This window comes from Sebastes umbrosus, chromosome 12, assembly GCF_015220745.1.
Source record: "Sebastes umbrosus isolate fSebUmb1 chromosome 12, fSebUmb1.pri, whole genome shotgun sequence".
Taxonomy (NCBI): domain Eukaryota; kingdom Metazoa; phylum Chordata; class Actinopteri; order Perciformes; family Sebastidae; genus Sebastes; species Sebastes umbrosus.
In genome coordinates, this window is record NC_051280.1 from 26,531,141 (window position 1) to 26,552,990 (window position 21,850).

Sequence of the window (21,850 nt, forward strand, 5' to 3'; positions counted from 1 at the left end):
ATATACTGGAAACCCAAATCCACAATATCTAATGTTAGGGTATTATAAACATAATAGTAAGCATCTAAAAAGTATTAGAAATTAGATTCAATCCAAATTTGAAATATTGTCATTTAAGTTTTTGTGAACTTTCCTGATAGTGGGTTTGAATTGGGCCTAGCTATGCCCAATTTCAAAGCCACCAGACTCCTTTGAAAAAAACAACAATTTTATCCCGCAGAACATGGGGGGGGGGGGTTGCTGGTCTACCGCTGCCTTAATCTGTTAGTTTATTTGTGTTATTGTGTGACTTTTGTCAATCCAAACTTTCTCTATCTCTCTCTCTCTGTTTAAATTCAAAGGGGCTTTTTCTGACATGGGAAACATTTACATTGCCAAAGCAAGTGTGAAATAAAAATAAGAAATGTACGTACAATAAGGAAAGATCTACTATAATACAGAAATGTGTGAAAAGAGTTGTGTAGCATTGCAACATTGCAAAAGAATATATAAATAAATCCAAGTAAAGTTTAACTTAAAAATCCAAACAGCACACACACACCCACACCCACAGTTTTTTTCAAATGTAAAAAAGAAAAAAAGGTATTTACAGATACTACAATAAAAAAACTGTTGATTTATGAATTGACAGTCCTCCTCTCTTCCTGATCACGTAACCATTCACACAAATACCTCTCATTTCATTTATTAGAACATTAATGTTTATGACTCGTCTATGTGGATGTACTTGTGCCCTTTAGATAAACTGCTACGCCATGATTCATAAACCACATGGTTTGTGTGTGGTCATCAATAATGAGAAGTTCCTGGGAACAGAACTGAAAGATCGACGAGGGTCTCGGCAGGATGCGAGTATGTATCCTTGTATTTGAACAGCCATGTCATCTGATTTGTTTATATACTATTTATTTATTAGTTACCTAGCAACATTCGGGGTAGAGGATGCTCAAAGTTAATACGTATCACAAATGATATGATGATATATAATAAGAACCAGCATGTTTCAATCTCTCTTTCATGTGACACAGGGGCTCTGCGTACCGTGTTCACCCGCCTCGACTTTGACGTGGTGACACACAACAACTTGACTGCAGGAGACATGCGACGTGAACTACAACAGCTGGGCTCAAGGAACTTCTTGCATGATGATGCCTTGGTGAGCAGCGTCACACACCTTCAGGGCTGTAATCTCAGTATATACTTTACTCTTTAAAGGAATAGTTTGACATTTTGGAAATAATAAATGAGAATATCAATACAACTCTCATGTCTGTATGGAAAATATGAAGCTACTGCCAGCAGCAAGAAATAGTCCGGCACATAAAACCACAACTTGTAAATTTTTTTATACACTTTTGTACAGCTTAAAGAACTGAGATATAACATGTTATTTAGTGAACTTTAGAGGTGCTGGTAGGCGGATTTTGTTTGCATTGGACAGAGCCAGGCTAGCTGTTTCATTCACATTTTAATGCCAGGTGTAACCATCCCTCGTACCGTAACCACGGGTACTGTGTTAGCCATTGTGGTTGAAAGTGGTACTTCTTTTTCTTCACCTGTCTTCCAGCCAGCCAAATTTTACTCGCACACTCCCAAAAAAAGATCGCATATGCGACCATTTTGGTTGCAGTCTAGAGCCCTGTTGCATACAAAATCACCTCATGTTTAACTCTTGATTACTCTCTCTCTCTAAATTTGTAAAAAATATGTCTGCCTCTGATCTTAGGTGGTATGCGTGCTTAGCCATGGTTTAAAGGGATGTGTCTTTGGGACTGATGGGCAGAAGGTGAAGTTGCGAGAGCTGACAAAGCCCTTCACCAGCGGAGGAGCTCTCACCTTGGCAGGGAAGCCCAAACTGTTCTTCATCCAAGCGTGTCAGGGAAGCGGCTACCAGAGAGGATCCGTGCCTTGTACCCCGAGGCCAAGACAGGAGGAGGTAAGACGGATCCGCCTGGAGGAAGACAAAGGTTGTGTAGACGCAGGTCGTGAAGACGCAGGTCATCCAGGATCCATGCCGTGTCCCCCAAGGCCAAGACCGGAGGAGGGGGACAGACAGAGCCACCTGGAGGAAGATGCAGGTCGTGTGCACGACGGGACGGTGCCTTGCGATGCTGACTTCCTGCTGGGCATGGCCACCGTGCCAGAGAGCAAGACGTTTCGAAACACTGTCACAGGCTCCATCTACATCCAGGTACTGTGCGCGCAGCTGACAAGGGCATCAGAAAGGTGAGAGCACTTGCGTGCACCCGAAACATAATACAGCTGTACTCAAGAAATGTAACATCTCACTCATGCTTAAAACTATAAACCAGCACAAAAATCCCAAGTGCTAACATAAGCCACCATGTTCTGAACAGACACATCACATTACAAACATTAACAAAAGTAACATTTGCATTTTGGAACATAAAGCAGCAAACTTTAACCACTCAATCCAGCACTCAGGACTAGGCAGGCATGATACGAAATGTAGGCCGTCTCTGTTGCTACAATACTCAGGGAACTTCCTGCATGCCTGTGGCATTGTACACTGCATGAATTAGCCTAGCGGCTAGCAGACTTAAGTTAGTTAGTTAGTTATTTTTCCTAACTCAGCTCTTCTACTCACTGCATCTTCTGACAGAACAACACCACGGTTGAATTTCAGCCTACATGCACGTTTTTTCAGCTCAACGTTTTTGAATCAGAGCGACGGACATTGGTAGCGAGAGCACTATAACCTCATGCTAAAATCGACTGTAAGTCCACATTTTAAAGATGATATTTAAAAAAAAAAATCTTTATCACCTTTTTCACCCCTGATGAGTTTGCATCCCTGTTTTGGCTGTGGTTTGATTTGATGGTAAATGCAGGGGGACATTGTTTTCTATTGGACTGGGTCTACCGCCATACAGTTTTTTTTCCGTTGAGAAGATTGTTATGTAAGCTATTGTGCACTGAATATTTCAGTTATTCAAATTCAGTAAAACTCCATAAGGTTTATACTGTAGTCTAGTTTGTGTTTCTTTTGCCACAGTAATATTATTATTGTTTTTCCTTTTAGGGATATTAAAAAGATCTTAATAGTCATTCAATTTGTACTTAAAAATGTGCAGATACCTTGTCCAATATAAAATGCTCTTTTTGATAGCGAAAATCTTCCTTTTTTTCTGAAAAAAAGGAAGATTGAATATTCCCCTTTTCCTAGATTAGGAACCATTAATCTGTCACTGTTTCTGTAGGTCTGCTATAGGTGTTTTCAAATGTATCTGCTGCGCTGTTGATGTTAGAGGGCATGATGATGTTGTTGTATTCAGATGTACCCACAATGAGCAAGGTTTATAATTTATAACGTGCTTCCTCTGTTTTCTGTGCAGCTTGGGGAAGGCTGATATCCTCGATGTGCTGACCCGTGTGAACAGTGAGGTCAGCAAAGGAGAATATTTAAACTACAAACAAATGCCAGAGATCAGGAACACCCTCACCAAGAAGCTCGTCCTCAAATTTGTGTGAGCTGACCTCCCGGGACCAAGTGCAATGCTGAAAATGTGCCAAATTCACAAAGACGGATTTACTGTATGTATGACTGTGGTTGTATGTGTTGCCAAAGAGTTTATGATGCTTACATGTTTTGTTCAGCAAGATAATCTTCACAAATGAACATCTTCTATGATTTTTGAAGTGTAAATGCAATCACCAGAAGTAAAAAGCTAATGTTAGGCTATAAATGAACTACACCACGGTCGCATGAGCACGAATATACACCACAGGGCTGTAAAGTCGGACGAGCCGGCGTGATGACGTTTAGTAGTCTCATTTAGCCACTTGTTAGCAACCGCCTTTTATAAGACACAAAACGGCTTCATAATTCACGAGTGGGATATTTATTGATGTATTTTATATCATAGAACAAAACATTAAAATCTCTTCAGCTTGTGTTAACCACAGACCTTATTTCAGGCATCAAACTAAAAACCCATTGACTTCCAGACGAGGGAACCGGACGTGCTAAAATGCTAACTCATTTCCGTGTTTTAGGACTCATTCCTGTAGCACTCCATAATGTTTACAGATGACACAACCCTAGTTCTCTCTCATTCAAATCTCAATTCACTGATTAAAGATGCTAATGTTGGTTTAACTGCCTATGCTACATGGTTCAGATTAAACAAATCTTTGAATATAAAAAAAAATCTAACTTTATTTAAAAAAAATCATATTTTAAGGAATTATCCAAAATTACAATTGAGTCTGTTGAGATGCCTTAAGTGTCAACTACAATATTCCTGGGATTTATTGCTGATGAGAGCTTGAGTTGGAGAGAACAAATTGACTGGGTTAGTAGAAAAATAAATCTACTGTTATAATAAGGAGGGTTGGTCATCTTATCACCACAAACTGTCTCCTTACTCTTTATTACAGTCTAATTCATCCCTATATATCTTATTGTTATATAGTTTGGATGAATACTTTTATTAATCTTCATAAAATATTGGTCCTTCAGAAATGTTTTGTTAGGATTGCAACCCGATCAGTCACACATCTCTGCTCCTATATTTCAGAAACTCCAGATTCTTACTATTTATGACATCAATATTTCTCAGATATGTACAGTATATATATATTTTTTTATTTTTTTATGTATAAGATTCTTTCTGGTGAAGGAAACATTCCTGAGCAGTTCAGCAAATTCTCAGGTCCATTCTTGCTCCACTCATCAATCTTAAGATCTTCATCCTCCTAAGTATCTCACTTGCAGAGGCCAGTTTTAGAAGATTAAGAAGTATAAAAAAAAATACATAAAATGTTAAAAAAGATGCTTTAAAGGTAATTTAACTACTGGTTTGTATCTGCTTTTATTCATATTTTTTTATGTATATTATGTATGATTACTATAGCTCAGGAGTCAATGTAGGTGTTCCACATACTGTATGTACAGTATGTGCTATTTGAGTAAAAATCTAAATGAAAATGCAATAACCCAATTTGCATTTTCATTTTCACTCCTTTGGGCATTCTGTGACCATATTAAAATTCAAGTGTCAACTACAACATTTCTGGGATTTATTGCTGATGAGAGCTTGAGTTGGAGAGAACAAATTGACTGGGTGTGACGAAGTAGCCGTCACTGACTGTGGGCAGCGCACACATATCACCTCAGGCCACACACACGCCAAACATTTCTCCGCTCCCTTCCTGATTCACTCCGAAGTTAAAACACATCGCGACATATTCCTCTCCCCTAAACTGTTTGTCAGTAGTGCGAACAAAGGTGCACACTTGATTGTTCTGCTGTTTCCTATATGCATATATTCACACAAACATTATTCTCACTCACCAATTGATGAAACGCTGCCTGTCCATCCTGTCATGTCCCATTCATGGGTTTGACGGTTGAAACGGGGGCCGTAACAAATCCCCCTGTTAAAAAGGGCGCTCTCGCGCATTTTTGATGTCATGTGATCAGCATAAAAATGTTTATTATTTTTAATTGTGATTTTGTTGCAAATTAACTTGTTTTGGTTGTGGGGGAATGATTAGACAGAGGTATATAATTTATATGTAAAATATGCCTAGGTTAAAGGGGCTATAAATGTCTTCTCTGCTGAAGAATGTTGTTAATTGTTATTTTTCTATGTAAGTACTAAGCCCAGGGGAGGGGCTATTGGTTTAAAAGGGGGTCATCTTGGCCAGCTAAAGTCAGTCTGATCTTGAAGTGGTTACAGAGAAGGTAACACTCAGTGAATTTACTGATTGCATTTTGGATTGTTTTTTTTGCCTGTTTCTGACAGAAAAGTATGGAGTTATTGAGGAACTCAATTTTCAGTACTATTTGATGTTTTTGTACATCGCTTATTTTCTATTTTTTCACCTTTTGTAAATATTAAACACTGATTGCACTTTGGGAGGCCGGCATAATAAAAGGGACTAATACAACGTTTTTCGACTACGCCAGTGTTTTTCATGTTGTACGGAGTTTTAAAGTAGATTTAAAGTTTCCTACTGGGTTAGTAGGAAAATAAATCTACTGTTATAATAAGGATTGTTGGTCATCTTATCACCACAAACTGTCCCCCTTACTCTTTATTACAGTCTAATTCATCCCTATATATCTTATTGTTATATAGTTTGGATGAATACTTTTATTAATCTTCATAAAATATTGGTCCTTCAGAAATGTTTTGTTAGGATTGCAACCCGATCAGTCACACATCTCTGCTCCTATATTTCAGAAACTCCAGATTCTTACTATTTATGACATCAATATTTCTCAGATATGTACAGTATATATATATGTTTTTATTTTTTTATTTATAAGATTCTTTCTGGTGAAGGAAACATTCCTGAGCAGTTCAGCAAATTCTCAGGTCCATTCTTGCTCCACTCATCAATCTTCAGATCTTCATCCTCCTAAATATCTCACTCGCAGAGGCCAGTTTTAAGAGGATTAAGAAGTATAAAAAAAAATACATAAAATGTTAAAAAAAGATGCTTTAAAGGTAACTTTAACTACTGGTTTGTATCTGCTTTTATTCATATCTGTATGTATATTATGTATGATTACTATAGCTCAGGAGTCAATGTAGGTGTTCCACATACTGTATGTACAGTATGTGCTATTTGAGTAAAAATCTAAAAGAAAATGCAATAATCCAATTTGCATTTTTATTTTCACTCCTTTGGGCATTCTGTGACCATATTAAAATGAAAATGAAAAAGCTGTTTGACATTGTCCACTGTACAGCGGTGTACAGTGGACAATATTCAAATGTTAAATCAAATTTTAAAATTGAAATGCTATATAAACAATGTAGCCTAATTTTCCATTTGTAAAAGCATTATTCCCAATTAAGTCCCAATTAAAATGATAATGCAATTTTTTTTACTTTTAGAAAGTGTTCTAGAGAAAAGAATCATAAAAAATAGATTTTCAAAATCTGTGAACTTTTTTTAATGATATTTTCAGAACTTAGAGGAACAGTGTGTAACATTTTGGGGAATCTATTAGCAGAGATGGAATATAATATTCACAACTATGTTTTCCTTAGTGTATAATCACCTGAAAATAAGAACTGTTGTGTTTTCTTTAGCTTAGAATGAGCCCCTCATATCTACATAAGGAGCGGGTCCTCTTCACAGAGTCAGCCATGTTGATCCACCGTGTTTTTACAGTAGCCCAGACAAACCAAACACTGGCTCTAGAGAGGTCCTCTCGCATTTTTACGTTACCTGAAGGCCACTGTAGATCTCTTGTGAAACTGTGGTAACGTGAGTCGCAGAGTGCAAAACTGTGGTCCTAAAGTACTTTTATTATGGTAAGGATGGCCTCTGAGCGAGGCGAACAACGTAACCACGGTTTTGCATTCAGCGGCTCACCTTACTGCAGCCTCGGAAAAGGGAGGAGTGGAGGGGTACTGCCCCCAAATCTTATACACTGTACCTTTAATAGTTTCAGTTTTAAGTTGCCTACTATTAGATGATGTTGTATTCTGCTTGAATTCTTGCTACTTTTATTTTGTTAAAGAAGCCAATAAATAAGAATTAAAGCTGCAAGCAGCGATGAACGGGCCCCGGCACCTTCCCGCGCGTCGGGGCTATTGGCGGGACACCAATTGACGCGGCCAGGCACAATGAAACTGGAACTCTGATGAGAGCAATGACGCCTCCCACAAGACTCTACGACAAACGCTTCATGAGTTATTAAAGGGCCGTGGTTAATATCTTCGGGCGGGGCTATGAGTCTATATTGACATGAAAATGATCTCAGGCCTGGACCACCATCATAGCTGAGAAATTTGGGGCAGATCAGACTACGTAAAGTGGAGTTACAACAACTTCCTGTTTCATGGCGAATGGCTTAAAATGGCCGCCACGCCACGCCACGGTCAGGTCATTCAGTGAAAACTCACCATTTGAATAACTTTTCATCCGTAAAGTCTTAAGATGGTCCTGACCAAATTTCAAGTGGATCTGATTAAATCTGTAGGAGGAGTTCGTTAAAGTGCACAACCTACAAAACGCAAAAAATGGGCAAAAATCGCACATTAAATTCAAAATGGCTGACTTCCTGTTGAGTTTTGGCCATACCTCCAAGAGGCATTTTTGTGCATCTCCACGTTACATCTGTCTGCCAAATTTCATACATTTAGGTGGAGCCGGAGCGAGGGGCTAAGTTTTCCAACTTTCTAGGGGGCGCTAGCGAGTCATTTTGCAACACCCAAGCCCGAGACCCTTAAAATATAAAAAAAAAATTTAAATAAGTGTGCCAAGTTTAACAACTTTTTGAGCATGTTAAGGCCCTCAAAAAGGCGATTCATTTGGGAGAAAAAGAAAAAAAGAAGAAACACTACAGTTTCAATAGGGCCTTCGCTGGCTCGACGTTGTCGGTGCTCTGGCCCTAATAAAAGCTATGGAGACAGCACCAAATCAAACCGCAGCTTAGGTTGGATGTCTTTGCTATTGTGCATGTGTGGGTGGGTTGGCTTGTGGTTAGTGTGGGGGACATTGCTGCATGCACATATGTCTTTCTGCTGACACTCATTATTCCGGTTAGACAAAGTGCACGACGTGTGAGGTGCAGATGCATGACAGAAAAGTGTGAAAACCAGAAAAGCTTTTCCTGCCTCACAGCCTTTGACACCCTCATCTGCTGCTACAGCCTGCTGCACTCTTCTCATCTCTTAAGCACACACGGGAGCCTGTCTCAGAGGCAACATGGAGAGGGAAGGGATGCTGGTCCGGTCTATTTACTTCGGGAGAATTGGAAGCGAGGCCACAGAGAGGCTGCTGGGGAGGTTTGGACATGATGGAAGCTTTCTGCTCAGAGACAGCGAGACCGTGCAGGGGGCCTACTGTCTGTGTGTGAGGTGAGCTGGGAGTGATATTTCCTGATTCATTACCGTCTAAGCAGCATCTGAATGTTGACACGGTAAATTTAACAACTGTATATATACTGTTGGGGGTAGTTTTATCTATAATGATGCATATTTTATAAACTGATAACATGTTTGACGTATAAAATCTTGATCTGAAAAGTAACCAGTAACTGTAGCTGTCAGATAAATGTAGTGAAGTAAAAAGTACAATATTTGCCTCTGAAATGTGGTGGAGTAAAAGTAGAAAGTAGGAAATAATAGAAATACTCAAGTAAAGTATAAGAACCTCAAATTTGTACTTAAGTACACTGATTATACTTGTACTTGTACAGTACCGCCGCTGTATACTGCTGATTCTTTGGACAATACACATATTTTATAAACTTTGTTTCAAGTGGTTCCGCTAAAATATTCAAAAGTCATCCTGTAATATAAATAATAAGAATTACAGCCATGAAAGTCTTTCCTATTTACAAACTACTTGTTATTTAGTGTTTCAAAGTAGACCAGACTTTGAAACATATTTACATAATTAATCCATATTTAAAATTTTGAAAAGACAGACCGCATTTATAGCTCGTGAAAAAGAGAAAAACTGAGAAAAAAAGATGAAAAATTGTATAGAAATTCCAAATTATCACATAATGTGTCTTTACTCCTGTGTGTTGAACAAAAAAAAAATTAAACCCTCTTCCCGAGATCCACATACGATCACTCTTTCACATTTTAATGGTCTCATTGAAACATGTGAGTAACCTCAGATTTTACACATTCACAGCAAATCATTTTAATTCCTGAACTTTGTGTTTTGCAGGAAAGCACCGTTTGTGCACACCTACAGGCTCGTACGCTCCACTGACGGCTGGTGTCTTCAGGTGGGTGAACATCTGCAGACAGATCACACACACACACATACACATTGTGGATATGTGGTCTTGTTTCCAGCACTTTAGAGGACATTACTGACTTACATTCATTTATATGAAACCTACCCTCACTAACCATATTCGCTACTTGCCTAACCTTAACCTAAACCTAACCACACATCAGACCGGCGATACGTGATCCAGAGTAGGTTTGCATGACCACGTCCCCTTTATAGACGGTAACAGATTGAAACATGTCTCCAAACTTCTACTTTAAACAAACCGCTCATAGTAGTATTTATAGTAATAACGCTATGCAAAAGAGTTGCTGTGTAGTTGGTTGCATCAACAATAAACTCAAAAATGCTGATGTCAAGATATAATAGAGGGTCTTTATGGCTCCAAGCTATAGACCAGACCAGCATGGCGTCATCGCCGAGGCTGCGCTCCTGTTTGGGGGAAAGAAACTCGCTGTCACAGGAGAGAGAATGATGAAAAGCTGTTGTGTAGCGGGTTAACCGAGGCTTTCACACTGAGATCTGAGGCACATAGGGTATGTTAATATTCACTGCCAGTGTGGTAAATTACTAAATGATGCTGGTGACAGTGACTAGCATGGCTAGTTAGCGTTAGCTTGAGTGTGAGGCTGCTGCAGTAATACGGTCATACATTAACGTTATAGCAGCATCAGACTGTCGTCTCCAACTAAATCCCAGGCTATAGATCAAACAGTTGGCTATTAACAGGTTGGTTATTTACAGACAACACTCAGCCTAATTGGGTTTGTACAGAAGTCTGGATAAGCAACATCCGGCCACTGTGTTGGACGGGGGGAAGACTGAACATGGCGGTGATTAACCTTAATTTATTAAGGTATCGCGAACGATCAGGTTCAGGCAAGATCGCAAAATAATGATTAGACATTCTTTTAAAACAAACGTTTGATTAACAAGAGATGAATGGATACGTGAAATTGCATTGAAGTCTGTGGGATCTTTGGTTTTCTATCCCCAAAAAGGGGGGCGCGGCCTTGACTTTTTGCAAAGTACGCATATGTGCTGGTCTGATGTATACCCTAACCTTAAACCAAGTCTTCAACCTAAAATGTAATGATTTATGTTTTGGGGACGTGCATTTCATCCCCAAAAACAAGGCGAGTCCCCACATTGTCACTGCACAGATTTATGTCCCCAACACATGGGTAATACAAGTTCACATACACACACACACACAGTCCTGTTTTCATAACTTTTGAGGACATTGCATTAATTTCCTGGAGACTTACCTGAGACTAAGGGCGTTTTCACATTAGGTACGATTGATCTGTACCGTGCCCGAGTACGATTGCCCCCACTCTCTGCTCAGCTTTCACATTAGTAAATTTGTTCCGTACCCGAGTACACTTGCATCATCATCCATGTGTATTTGTTTATGTTGAGATCAGCTGTTCTAGTGGCAGAGCATCGTAAGACACTTCATTCAAACTTGACAGAAACAAAATAAAACTCACCAATACCGTCGTCGTTAGTCTTTCAACAATCACCAACTCTGGTTTGGTTGAAATAAACTTTTATTTCACCGAGTTTGATTTGAAAGTAGGACGACTCTACACGTCGTGTAGAGTCGTCGTTAAGTTCGCTACGTTAAATTCTGACTGTGTAACGTCAGTCTGTAACGTTACCTGATGTCAAAATATAACGTTAGATACAAGATGGCATACATTCTTAGCTAGTTGACTACATTTTAAATGTTAACTAATTTTTGAGGGCCCCCTTTTTCAAAGTAACACTTGCTGTGTTTGGTAAATAAGAATTATGTTGCTTTAATCTCATGAATGAAGTACTCAATGATGAATTCCCTTACAAAAAAAAGAAGTATACTTCAAGTTTATTTTATGAAGTAAACTTAAGTACAGTTCAAGTATAATCCCAAGTATACTTTATGTGATAAGTATACTAATATCAATGTACTTGTTACTAGTACTTGAATACTTCTTGGGACTATATTGGCCCACTGTTTAGTTTTAAAAGTATACTTTTAAGTAAATGTAAGAGTAGTAAACTTTGAGTAAACAACTAGTTTACATCCAAGTTGTATTTTGTACTGCAACTATAATATGAACTCTACTACAAGTGAACTTTTAGGTATACTGTTAGTTTAGTAGTTGTATACTTGTAGCCTCCTTTTTAGTTTATGAAAGTACACTTTAAAGTATACTCTTAGTAAACTACTACTTTAATAGTTTTTATTTCAAGTATACTTGTAAGTTTTCTTTAAGTGAACTTATGGTTCTTAGCCAAATACTTTTCTGTAAACTTTTCAGTATAAGGCAAATACACTTGGACTATTAGTATTATTATATATTATTAGTATTATTATTATTATTAGTATAATTTTATCTCCTTATTATATCTCTGATAAGTACATACAAAGTAAACAGAAAGCATGATCTCTTATTTTAAGTTTAAAAGAAGTATATAATGGCACAGTAAGTAATGGCACACTTGAATAAACTTCTTTTTTGTAAGGGCTGTTCTACGTACCGGATAATGGCTCTTGAGTGGTAAAAATGAAATCGCAATATGTTACAAAAATCTTTCACAGTTTGACTCTATAAACCAGAAACCCAATATTGACTACTTGTTCTTATTGATCTCAATGTCAGATTCAGCATGGCAGCCAAAGACAAGATGAGATGTAATGAAACAGCCATTCACACGATTTTGAGTGGAGACCGCATGTTGATTCTCAACAAAGTTCTTGAGAAAGGCCTGATAACTAGACGAGAGTACAAAAAACTCAAAAGCATTAACAAGGAAGACGAAGAGGGCCACATCATTGAGCTTGTGGATAAGATCATGGACAAAGGAGAAGACCGCTGCCAAGCCTTCCTGAACCTCCTGCAAACTGATGATGAGATTCAAGAGACGTTCCCAGACCTGAAGAACATACTATTGAATGACGCCTGCCTTTTACCTAGGCCTGTCCAAGTTTCCTCGGTTCATGAAAGTGGTACGTTATTATGTGCAGTTTGGTTATAGAAATGACTCTTATGCCAGCCTATTGTGTGTTTCACATGAAGTTGAGGCTTTTATGTTTGGAGTTGTAATTCTGTTTCCCTCTGATTTCCTCAGATGTTCTGCCACCAGGAAGCAAGAGGCAAAAGGAGGTGAGGTTTTCACCTAATATTGAAATAACACACTTTATGTGACAATGCTTGAGCCAGTGATATTAGTTAGGCTTTAGACACAAGACATGCTTATTATCCTGTATTAACATATAAAATATTAGCTTTATTAAATAGTGCTACAGGAATAGAGAGCCTAAGTCACGCCCCTTCCGGTGGACCCCATGGGACCTTATTTTGGAAAAAATATGAACGGTAGTCAACGTCGAGAGACAAATTATTTTTTCATCCCATTTGAATTACGCAATGAATCACACATATGATGTTTGTCAAATTAAAACATAATTTTGCAAGTCAAGAAAGTCACAGTTCATCGTAGATTTATCGTAGTATCATTTAGTTTTGTGTGCTCAGTAAACTGCATCTCTCGTCACGCACAATATACATCATCAACACTAGCCAGCTAGCTAACTACTAAATGTCATCACACCGACTCGTCCGCCTTTACAGCCTCATTGAGTATACTCCCACTCATGCAACTGTGGTGTAGTTCGTTTATAGCCTAACGTTAGCTTTTTACTTTTACGGCGATTGCATTCACACTTCAAAAATCAAGTGATGTCATAAGCGTTTGTTTGCCACAGAGCTTATTTATAATAATCCAAAACCCAATGGAAAAATCCCATTTGCTTTTTGTCGAGGGAACCCAGAGCGATGCTAACTTCCTGGTTAGCCTACAAAAATACGTCATCCCTAGTGCACTCCATTGTAATACCTCATAAATTGAAACTAGTAAACTAAAGTTGCGTGTTCAAGCATAAAATATTGAAGTTTCTTCATTATATGTTTGTGTCAACCTGTTTCTATTGTTTTCAGGACATGCAGTATGAGTTGAACAGCCAGCCAACCGGCCTCTGCGTGATCATAAACAACATGAATTTCAAGGATGGGACAGCAAGAAATGGAACCGACAAAGATGCTCGTATGTTACAGAGTAGACAGATTCACAGATTTAAACTATTGTCCTGTTTGGTGGTGGTTGAAGCTTAACTATTTTTTTTAAAATTCAATATCCTACAGAAAGTTTGACAGATGTGTTCAGCTGGCTGGGGTTCAGAGTGCTGATGTGTGAAGACCAAACCAAGGACCAGATGGATCGCACACTGAAATGCTTCGCTTCTCAGAGCGACCTCTCTCAGCTGCAGGAGTTCAATGTTAAGGAGTGGTTTGGCAGCGGATTCGCCGCTCTTCAAGAGGCTCCTAAGCATGGCGATGCCTTCATCTGCTGTATCCTGAGTCACGGAGTGAAGGGCGCGGTCCTCGGGATCGATCGGCAGCCCCTCTACATCAAACAGATAACTAGAACTTTCAAGGCAACCGTTCAGTCTCCCCTCACCAACAAGCCCAAAGTGTTCCTGATCCAGGCCTGCCAGGGAGGGCAGACGCAGCATGGAGTGTTATTAGAAGAGCTGCAGGCTGATGGCTCTCACTCACTATCCATCCCTGAATTTGCCGATGTTCTGGTTGCTGTTGCCACTGTTGAAGATCATGAGGCAATTAGACACATAAGAGATGGGAGCTGGTTCGTCCAATCTGTGTGTCGGCAGCTAAAGGAGGGCTGTCAAAGGTAACTCAAAAAAATTTGATATATATAGTTAGTCCTACGGCTTGAAATTTCCACAATATTTTATATCTTGTAGATCTGATGATATGATCATTACCATGTAATGTATGCTGTACACTTGAATTAATCATAATGTCTCCTGTTAGGGATAGTAATTTTTTACGTTGTATATTGTTTTAGGGGTGAAGACATTATCACCATCCTCCACAGCGTGAACAATGAAGTAAGCCAGAAAGAGGGCAGCAGTCAAAACCCAGGTGCAAGAAAGCAGATGCCTGAAGTTAGGTTCACCCTGACGAATCGACTTGTGTTGTCTCCACATCAGCATTGAAGCTTAAACACCAGAAATCATGCAAACACAGTATGCTTTATGTCTTAATTAAGGGTGTATAATTTACTCAGGGGAAGGGGTTTCTTAAGGTATACTCAATCTTTTTTTATCTTTCTAAATCTTATATTTTTAAATCATCACATTGAATCATTGTGTTTTATATTGACCCAGATTTGTGTTGCAGAATAAACCTGCTTTTTGCTCAAAGTATGATGACCACTGGTGGGTCCATGTTTTAATGAGGGATGATACTATTTCACTAGAACTTTATACAAACAGAAGCCTGGTGACATTCGCATATCTAACAAATAAGTTACTAATGTAAACATGAATTTGTATTGCCTCCTAGCCTTATCTACGCATATTTAGTATATGAAAGTGTTCCTAACGCAATATATTTTTAAAACATTTTCTTTTATGGCTTAGAAAAACAATCCAAACACAACCAGTACAGCAAATATAAAACAGATGCCAGTAACTGAATGGTAAAGAGAAAAGAAATTTGTCATTGTATTTCTTCTCTTCCTTTTTAATGAATTGGTGTATTGCCTTTATATTTTATTTTTTATTTTTTTTTATACTTTATTTTTTCCTTTTTTTCAAGGTTGTTTTAATATATGCAATTTACAGTTCGTGATTACAATAGTTTATAAACCATTTTTTTAAGTAGTTGAGCTTATAGACGAACTCATTAAGTACACTAGAGAAAACAACTTCTACATTCAAAATTGAAATAAAATTAAGAAAAGAAATAATAATAATAATGACAAAAAGAAAGAATAGAATTTAAAAAAAACACAGAAAACACACAAAAAAAACCAAAAAACAACAATCCTTTATATTTTAAGTTTTCCTTTTTTTATTCTTAACAATAGCTAAACACATGGAGGATTTAAAAAGGCATTCAACCAACACACATTATGGAGCATTGAATAGGATTTGTTTGTGTGCACCTGCTTTGGTGGGAATTCGGTTGCGCACTTACGTCCGTCTTTACGGTACTGCAGCGTCGTTGCCCTGACAACTCACATTTGTTCGTCCTCTCTTCCGGGAGGAACATCAAAAGGCTGCTTGCCATAAAAACTAAACCAAACAAGCTATCTGTTGCAACAAAAGTGTGTATTATAAAGCTGTTTTTTATTATTATTACCGGGAGTATCTGCCATTAAATAAAGACAGCGTTAATGATGGAAGCCCCGCTGGAAGACGAGACACCAGCCGGAGCCGCAGCGGGGATTGAGGGACTCGAACTCGGAGAGGAGCTGAAAGCCTCTGACGAAGCGAACACGTTCATGTCCAGCATTGGTGAGATGTCCGTTTACTCTGCAGGCTACTGACACAAACTGCGTAGGCTGCTGGAGTTAACACCACCTGGTTTTGGCACATCTCGTGTTGCACCCAGGCACAGAATTGACAATGAACCAAATATAGAAAATAAAGCTCTAAACCAGGAGGACAGCAACCTGCAGCTCTTTAGCTCCTCTCCAGAGGCTCCCTGTGGATTATTAAACATGGAAGTGATTAACAGTTTTTTGTTTACATTTTCATTTGTGTTTATCATTGTTGTAGGTCTGTGGTACAACAGAGTATTAGGGCCACATTGAGGAAAAAAAATAGATCTGAGATTTCGAGAATAAAGTCGTAATATTATGAAAATAAAATCATAGATTTACTAGAAAAAAAGTCGTAATAATATGAGAATAAAGTCATTATTTTACAAGAAAAAAGTCGTAATATTATGAAAATAAAATTGTAGGTTTACGAGAAAAAAAGTCATAATATTACAAGAATAAAGTCAGAAGTTTATTATGAGATAAAGTCAAGTTATGACTTTATTCTCGTAATGTTATGACTTTTTCTCGTAAAGTTATGACTTTATTCTCACAATATTCCGACTTTTTTCTCGTAAAGTTATGACTTTATTCTCGTAATGTTACGACTTTTTTTCTCGTAAAGTTATGGCTTTATTCTCACAATATTCCGACTTTGTTTTTCGTAAACTTATGACTTTATTCTCGTAATGTTACGACTTTTTTTCTAGTAAAGTTATGACTTTATTCTCGCGATATTACAACTTTTTTTCACGTAAAGTTATGACTTTATTCTCGTAATGTTACGACTTTTTTCTCATAATAGTGGCCCTCATACTCCGTAATACATTTTCTCTTTGGCCCTCACTGCATTAGACTTATATACTATATACTTAGACTATAAACTGTGTTACCTTCATCACAATGCTCAAATGTTTTGCGGCTCCAGACAGATTTTTTTTTTTTTAATTTTGACTAAAATGGCTCTTTTGGTAGTAAAGGTTGCTGACCCCTGCTTTAGACTTATTTAAAACTGTCCATACGTTAAAACGTAAAAATCCCCCACTTCTCCCAGAGCCTGCAGAGCTGCTGAAGTGTGTGTTTCCAGACTCTCTGGTGACTGTGTCAGAGGGCAGCCGGGACCTGGGGAAGTTCAGTGTGACGGTGGAGTTTGCCCGAAGAGTCCAGCAGCCGTGTATGCTACTGCATGCTAAGAGCCAGGGAGCCATCGATGACTCCCCCTGTGGAACTACAGTGATGGGTGAGGGGGGAGGCAGGGGCTGCAAAGACAGATTGACCTCCAAAGTTTTGTCTATTTATCTGAATGTCCTTTGTCCTTTTTTCACTGTCCATTTAAGCCTACCTAACCACGGACCTGGAGGTGCTGGAGGAAGATTTCCATGAGTATGTCAAGGTGGGTCTTTGCAAACTCTCCGCACTGTCTTATTTTAAAGGGGACCTATTATTCTTTTGTGCTTTTTCCCCTTTCCTTTAGTGTGTTATGCAGTTTTTTGTGCATGCAAAAGGTCTGCGAAGTTACAAAGCCCAAAGTCCACGCCAAAGGGAGTTACTCTCCCCCACAGAGACAATGCTCCTGAACTGCCTGAAACACCTTGCTTAACGTCCCGCCTTTTATTCCGTAACGTGGTGATGTCACCAAGTAATTAGGGTGACCAGGCGTCCCACTTTACAAGGGACTGCACAGCATTTTTATCCGTTGTACCACGTCCCACATATTGAGACGATGTCCCACATTTTCATTGGCTCTAGTTTTCAAAAGTCAAACCACTGCAGGACAGCCGCTTTTTAAAAAATCTGGCAGGAGCTCAAACAGAGCGTTTCAGACAGAGGTCAATGTCCTAGTAGAAACCCAAAATACTAGTATGCACCTGAAAATAAGCATAATAGGTCCTCTTTAACACACATGGAATTCATTCTTATTCTTCATTCTCATGCCACATCTGTCTGTTTTTTATTTTGTATTTCCTGCCTTTAAACACATTGAATCCCCTTTTCAGCTTGAGGGCCACAGTTTGGACAAGAGGCGTCACATGGTGCAGCATGACGGGCAGATGGTGATCAATAAAGTTACCACTGTAGGAGAGGTGAGAGAGAATAACCCTGTTGCAAAACAACATTAGGGTTCTATCATCCCTATAGGCCCTCTAAGCATTTTTATGGGGAAAAGATGCTAATATGATGACCTTTGCCACGGCTAAAAGTATTTTTTACTACCATTTTGTGAAATCTGGATCTAAATGTCTTTCTGATAACACTTCAAAATGGTTTTATCCAAACATTTAGGTGATGTCAACAGACTTCCTGTTGTGAAATTACTGTAAGGTGTAATTCTTTTTTATGTGTGTGTGTGTACAGGAGACGACGAAGGAGAGCGTTTCTTATCCCATGTGTGTCCTACGAGGGCTGGTTACCGAGGGGTCCAGCTTGCTGCTGATGCGCCTCATCGCTCTGAGGAAGATGGTGCCAGAACACATGACCTTCATCTCCTTCGACCAGGGATTACACATCATCCACACCACTTTTGTAAGTAATCATGCCAGTGAGACCTCTTGGTCGTTCTGTGTGTTGTTTGAATAGTGAGCTCTGATTATTTGTTTCTCTGAGGTCAGAGCGAGCTGGGTCTGAAGCAGCTGAAGGTTGGGGGTGAGGACGTGGAGGTATTTGGGGTGGAGAGGATTGTTCACTCTGTGGAGGACAGCCCCACTACCTGGCAGTGCTACTTCCTGGCTGATGGGTAAGCTCAATGACTACACCGAAGAACGGATATTGCTAAGAAGTGAAAGTCAATTGTTTGTTCCATTGCAACGCCCAGCAGCAGAGCTACACCATTTTGGACTGAAAGTGACTACCGGACGCCAGTAAAACATCCGCCTACAAAGTGCAAAAGTAAAACAAAATTATTTCTATTCTATTGTCATTATTTTAATGTTTCTACTGAAATGGCCTGTGTTGAACAATAAAATATTATAAATATGCATACTATTATAACAATTTACTTACTTACTTACTTTTTTTCCCGGCCGCTTCCCAGAGGAGCGATGGACATGAATGGAAGTTAGAAAAATTCAGCACACAGATTTTGAGATCAATCTCAAACGTTTTCATGTGAAGGACCTCCAACATCAATGAACAATAGACCACAGGCCATGGATGTATAAGAGGTTGTGCCCTGTGCTTTTGCCCTGCGTGTTAGTAAATAGCCTACAACCACATTAAATTCTGTTTATGTCATGCTACTAGCGCTACTAGTGCTACTAGCTGCTGGCCGATAGCCGGTTGTTTGGGAACAGAGACGTTTATACATCCACCACGGTACAGGCTTACAGCATACAGCCCATGGGTGTATTATAACATAATAAAAGTGATGAGTTACAGACAATATATCCATTATTACAGCTGCATACAGCTAGCAGGAAGCTGGCAGAACCAGATATGTCATATAAGCGTGCAGTCCCGCGGGTCTGATGTACGTTCATTATGCCGAGGAAAATAACTCTGGATTCAGCTTTTAGTTAATTTACCACTTTTAGGACATAATGATTTAAATTAGGGCTATATAAGTGTTTGTACTGGGAAGTTGATTTACCTAAAAAAAATAATCATCCTCTAATTTACAGACGTCTCTTTTCATGGCCACAGACTCAGCCATTTTCAGTCCAAAATGGCAGCAGCGCTACCGCGACGCCGTCTAGCGGCTGTTGTCAAAAAAGCATATCTATCGTATACTCTTTGACTTTACGTCTTCTCACTGCCCAACACTGTGGATCAAATTGCAATTCTTTTAGTGTTTGCAGCTCCTTAAAGGACTATACCTGTGTTTAGGGTGGCATGATAACAATCAAATTAACGTTTTGGTGAGTTTTAGTGTTGTAGTGTGGTTCGCATGTAGCCTGTGAAAACCAAGACATGATTGCAATGATATTTGTGATCTGGCTACCAGAGATCCATGTACAGTATGTGGCTAAGTTCAAACAAAAATGTGTTAAATTGTATGTGGATTTTATCCAGATGTGAGACCCATGAACTGATACATGTAAATGAGTGTGTATGAGAGAGAGAGAGAGAGAGAGAGAGAGAGAGAGAGAGAGAGCAAGAAAAACACATTACAGTAAAGTTAATTTTATTTTCTGTGTTGTTTTTCATGTGTGTGTGGATGGCGTATTGTTCGACCGCCAGTGAAACACACCTGCATCCTAAACGAGTGCATGCATTTGTGACTTTCACGCTCTGTAAATCATTTTGTGGAAAAAAATTTTTTTAATATGACTTGATAAAGTATTTTTTTTGAGCAGTTTGTATTTTCTTATCAGGCACATGGCCAGCAGAGTGCAGGTGGGATCACCGGTCACCATGAGGCTGCTGCAGCTGCCATCACAGCTAGAAAAAGGTATCCATTCTCTCACACACACATATAAAAGCAGTTTTTCTAATGAAACAGAGTTATGATGTTTGTTTGGTTGTGTGTGTTTTGAGGTTTTGAGAAGGTCCCTCTGGTTTGGGAAGAAGACATGCAGATGCGCTCCAAGTTCTTGGACAGAAAGGTAACCAATAATGTTCTCATATGATAAAGACATTTATTCAGAATGACTGTACCTGAATAATACTGTTTTCCTTCCATACATCTTATCCTACAGGCTATATTTCCCATTATCATCATCTTACCCTATAAACCCTTTGAACAGAACAGAGTATGAATGTACGTTTTTATCTCGTTGGGGGCAGGAGGAGCTGAAGGCGGACCATGCCTCCTACCTGAGACAGCATCCAGAGATCCGTGCGCTCGTATCTGACTTCCTGCAGTTTTTGCTGCTGAGGAAACCAGATGACGTCTTCCAGTTTGCCAGAGAGTACTTCCTCCCTTTTGCCTCCCGCCGTCCTCCAGAACCAAGCCTGGAAGCCTCCTCACTCTGAAAGCACATGCTAAACAGCCTTTTTAAAAAAAACATATATAGCTATTCTGTTCATTTATCCTTTTAACTTGACATTTAATTTTAAAATTGCATTTGGTTATGTTATATCTTGTCTGATGTTATATAAGTGACAGATGACTAGCTGTATTAAAGGGAAACTTTCAAACCTGAGACTTCACCTGAGCTGTGTGATCTTGCTAAAAAAAAACTAACTTTAGTGATCTGAATAAAGTGGTATGTTTCAAACAATGTTTGTAATTTCATTGTTGGTACCTGTCTATTAGTGATGTGTCAGTCACGAACGAGCCAGCTCAAAGAGCCGGCTCTTTTAAGTGATAGGAGCTGGCTCCCGTCTGAGTGACATTTATTTATTTATTGTTTTATTAATTCAAGGCAGAATGACAGGACGATCTTCTCCGCGCCACGGGCACTTCATGCACTGACTGTGACTGAATGTTGTGTTAATGACGTCCGTGCGACCAATCAGGTAATGACAGACAACGATCATACCATCAAGCAGTGAGGGGCGGGGTGCACGGCGCGCTGACGGTCTACAGGTACAGAGCAGGAGGGAGAGGAGGAGAGAAAGAGAGAGAGTAGTGTGGTGCGCGGAAATGAAGCAGCATGTAAAATTATGGTATTTGGGAAATTATAAGGATTAGTATAATTATATTGAACAATTTGAACAAAGCACACATACTAATCATAGGTCAAAACAGCTAAAGCTAAATTTGGCTGAATTATAAAAGGCAGAAGTGGTAAAATGAAGAGCCGTTTGGGAGACGAAAGAGCCGGCTCTTCTTGGT

At 39.0% G+C, this 21,850-nt stretch overlaps 3 protein-coding genes across 6 annotated transcripts in view; all 3 read left to right on the forward strand.

The window, feature by feature from the left end:
* Positions 1 to 3,960, forward strand: part of LOC119498157 — a 74,036-nt gene extending 70,076 nt beyond the window's left edge. Inside the window, exon 20 of the mRNA XM_037786723.1 lies at positions 3,357 to 3,960. Coding sequence (XP_037642651.1) covers positions 3,357 to 3,492 — 136 coding nt within the window. The 3' untranslated portion in view covers positions 3,493 to 3,960. The remainder of the gene's footprint in view (positions 1 to 3,356) is intronic.
* Positions 1 to 15,309, forward strand: part of LOC119498161 (caspase-8-like) — a 28,048-nt gene extending 12,739 nt beyond the window's left edge. For 3 of the 4 annotated variants that reach the window (XM_037786726.1, XM_037786729.1, XM_037786730.1), the window contains exons 11-14: positions 12,856 to 12,890; positions 13,725 to 13,830; positions 13,929 to 14,475; positions 14,653 to 15,309. In XM_037786726.1, the coding sequence (XP_037642654.1) occupies positions 12,856 to 12,890; positions 13,725 to 13,830; positions 13,929 to 14,475; positions 14,653 to 14,803 (839 nt within the window). In that variant the 3' untranslated portion in view covers positions 14,804 to 15,309. The remainder of the gene's footprint in view (positions 1 to 12,855; positions 12,891 to 13,724; positions 13,831 to 13,928; positions 14,476 to 14,652) is intronic. The other variant, XM_037786728.1, reaches the window with a different exon arrangement.
* Positions 15,310 to 15,808: 499 nt separating this feature from the next.
* LOC119498171 (ciliogenesis associated TTC17 interacting protein) lies at positions 15,809 to 21,212 on the forward strand. Its single transcript, XM_037786754.1, has 9 exons — positions 15,809 to 16,108; positions 17,189 to 17,374; positions 17,472 to 17,527; positions 18,132 to 18,218; positions 18,490 to 18,657; positions 18,744 to 18,868; positions 20,445 to 20,521; positions 20,608 to 20,675; positions 20,857 to 21,212. Exons 1-9 carry the CDS (start codon positions 15,988 to 15,990, stop codon positions 21,043 to 21,045), a joined length of 1,077 nt encoding a protein of 358 aa, XP_037642682.1. The 5' UTR covers positions 15,809 to 15,987; the 3' UTR covers positions 21,046 to 21,212.
* Positions 21,213 to 21,850: the final 638 nt, after the last annotated feature.

Bases quoted from the DNA above. Each gene is read 5' to 3' on its own strand.
- LOC119498171 (XM_037786754.1), top strand. From the start codon at position 15,988: ATGATGGAAGCCCCGCTGGAAGACGAGACACCAGCCGGAGCCGCAGCG. The intron at 16,109-17,188 runs GTGAGATGTCCG...CACTTCTCCCAG, and splicing joins CACGTTCATGTCCAGCATTG to AGCCTGCAGAGCTGCTGAAG. The intron at 18,869-20,444 runs GTAAGCTCAATG...TTTTCTTATCAG, and splicing joins TGCTACTTCCTGGCTGATGG to GCACATGGCCAGCAGAGTGC.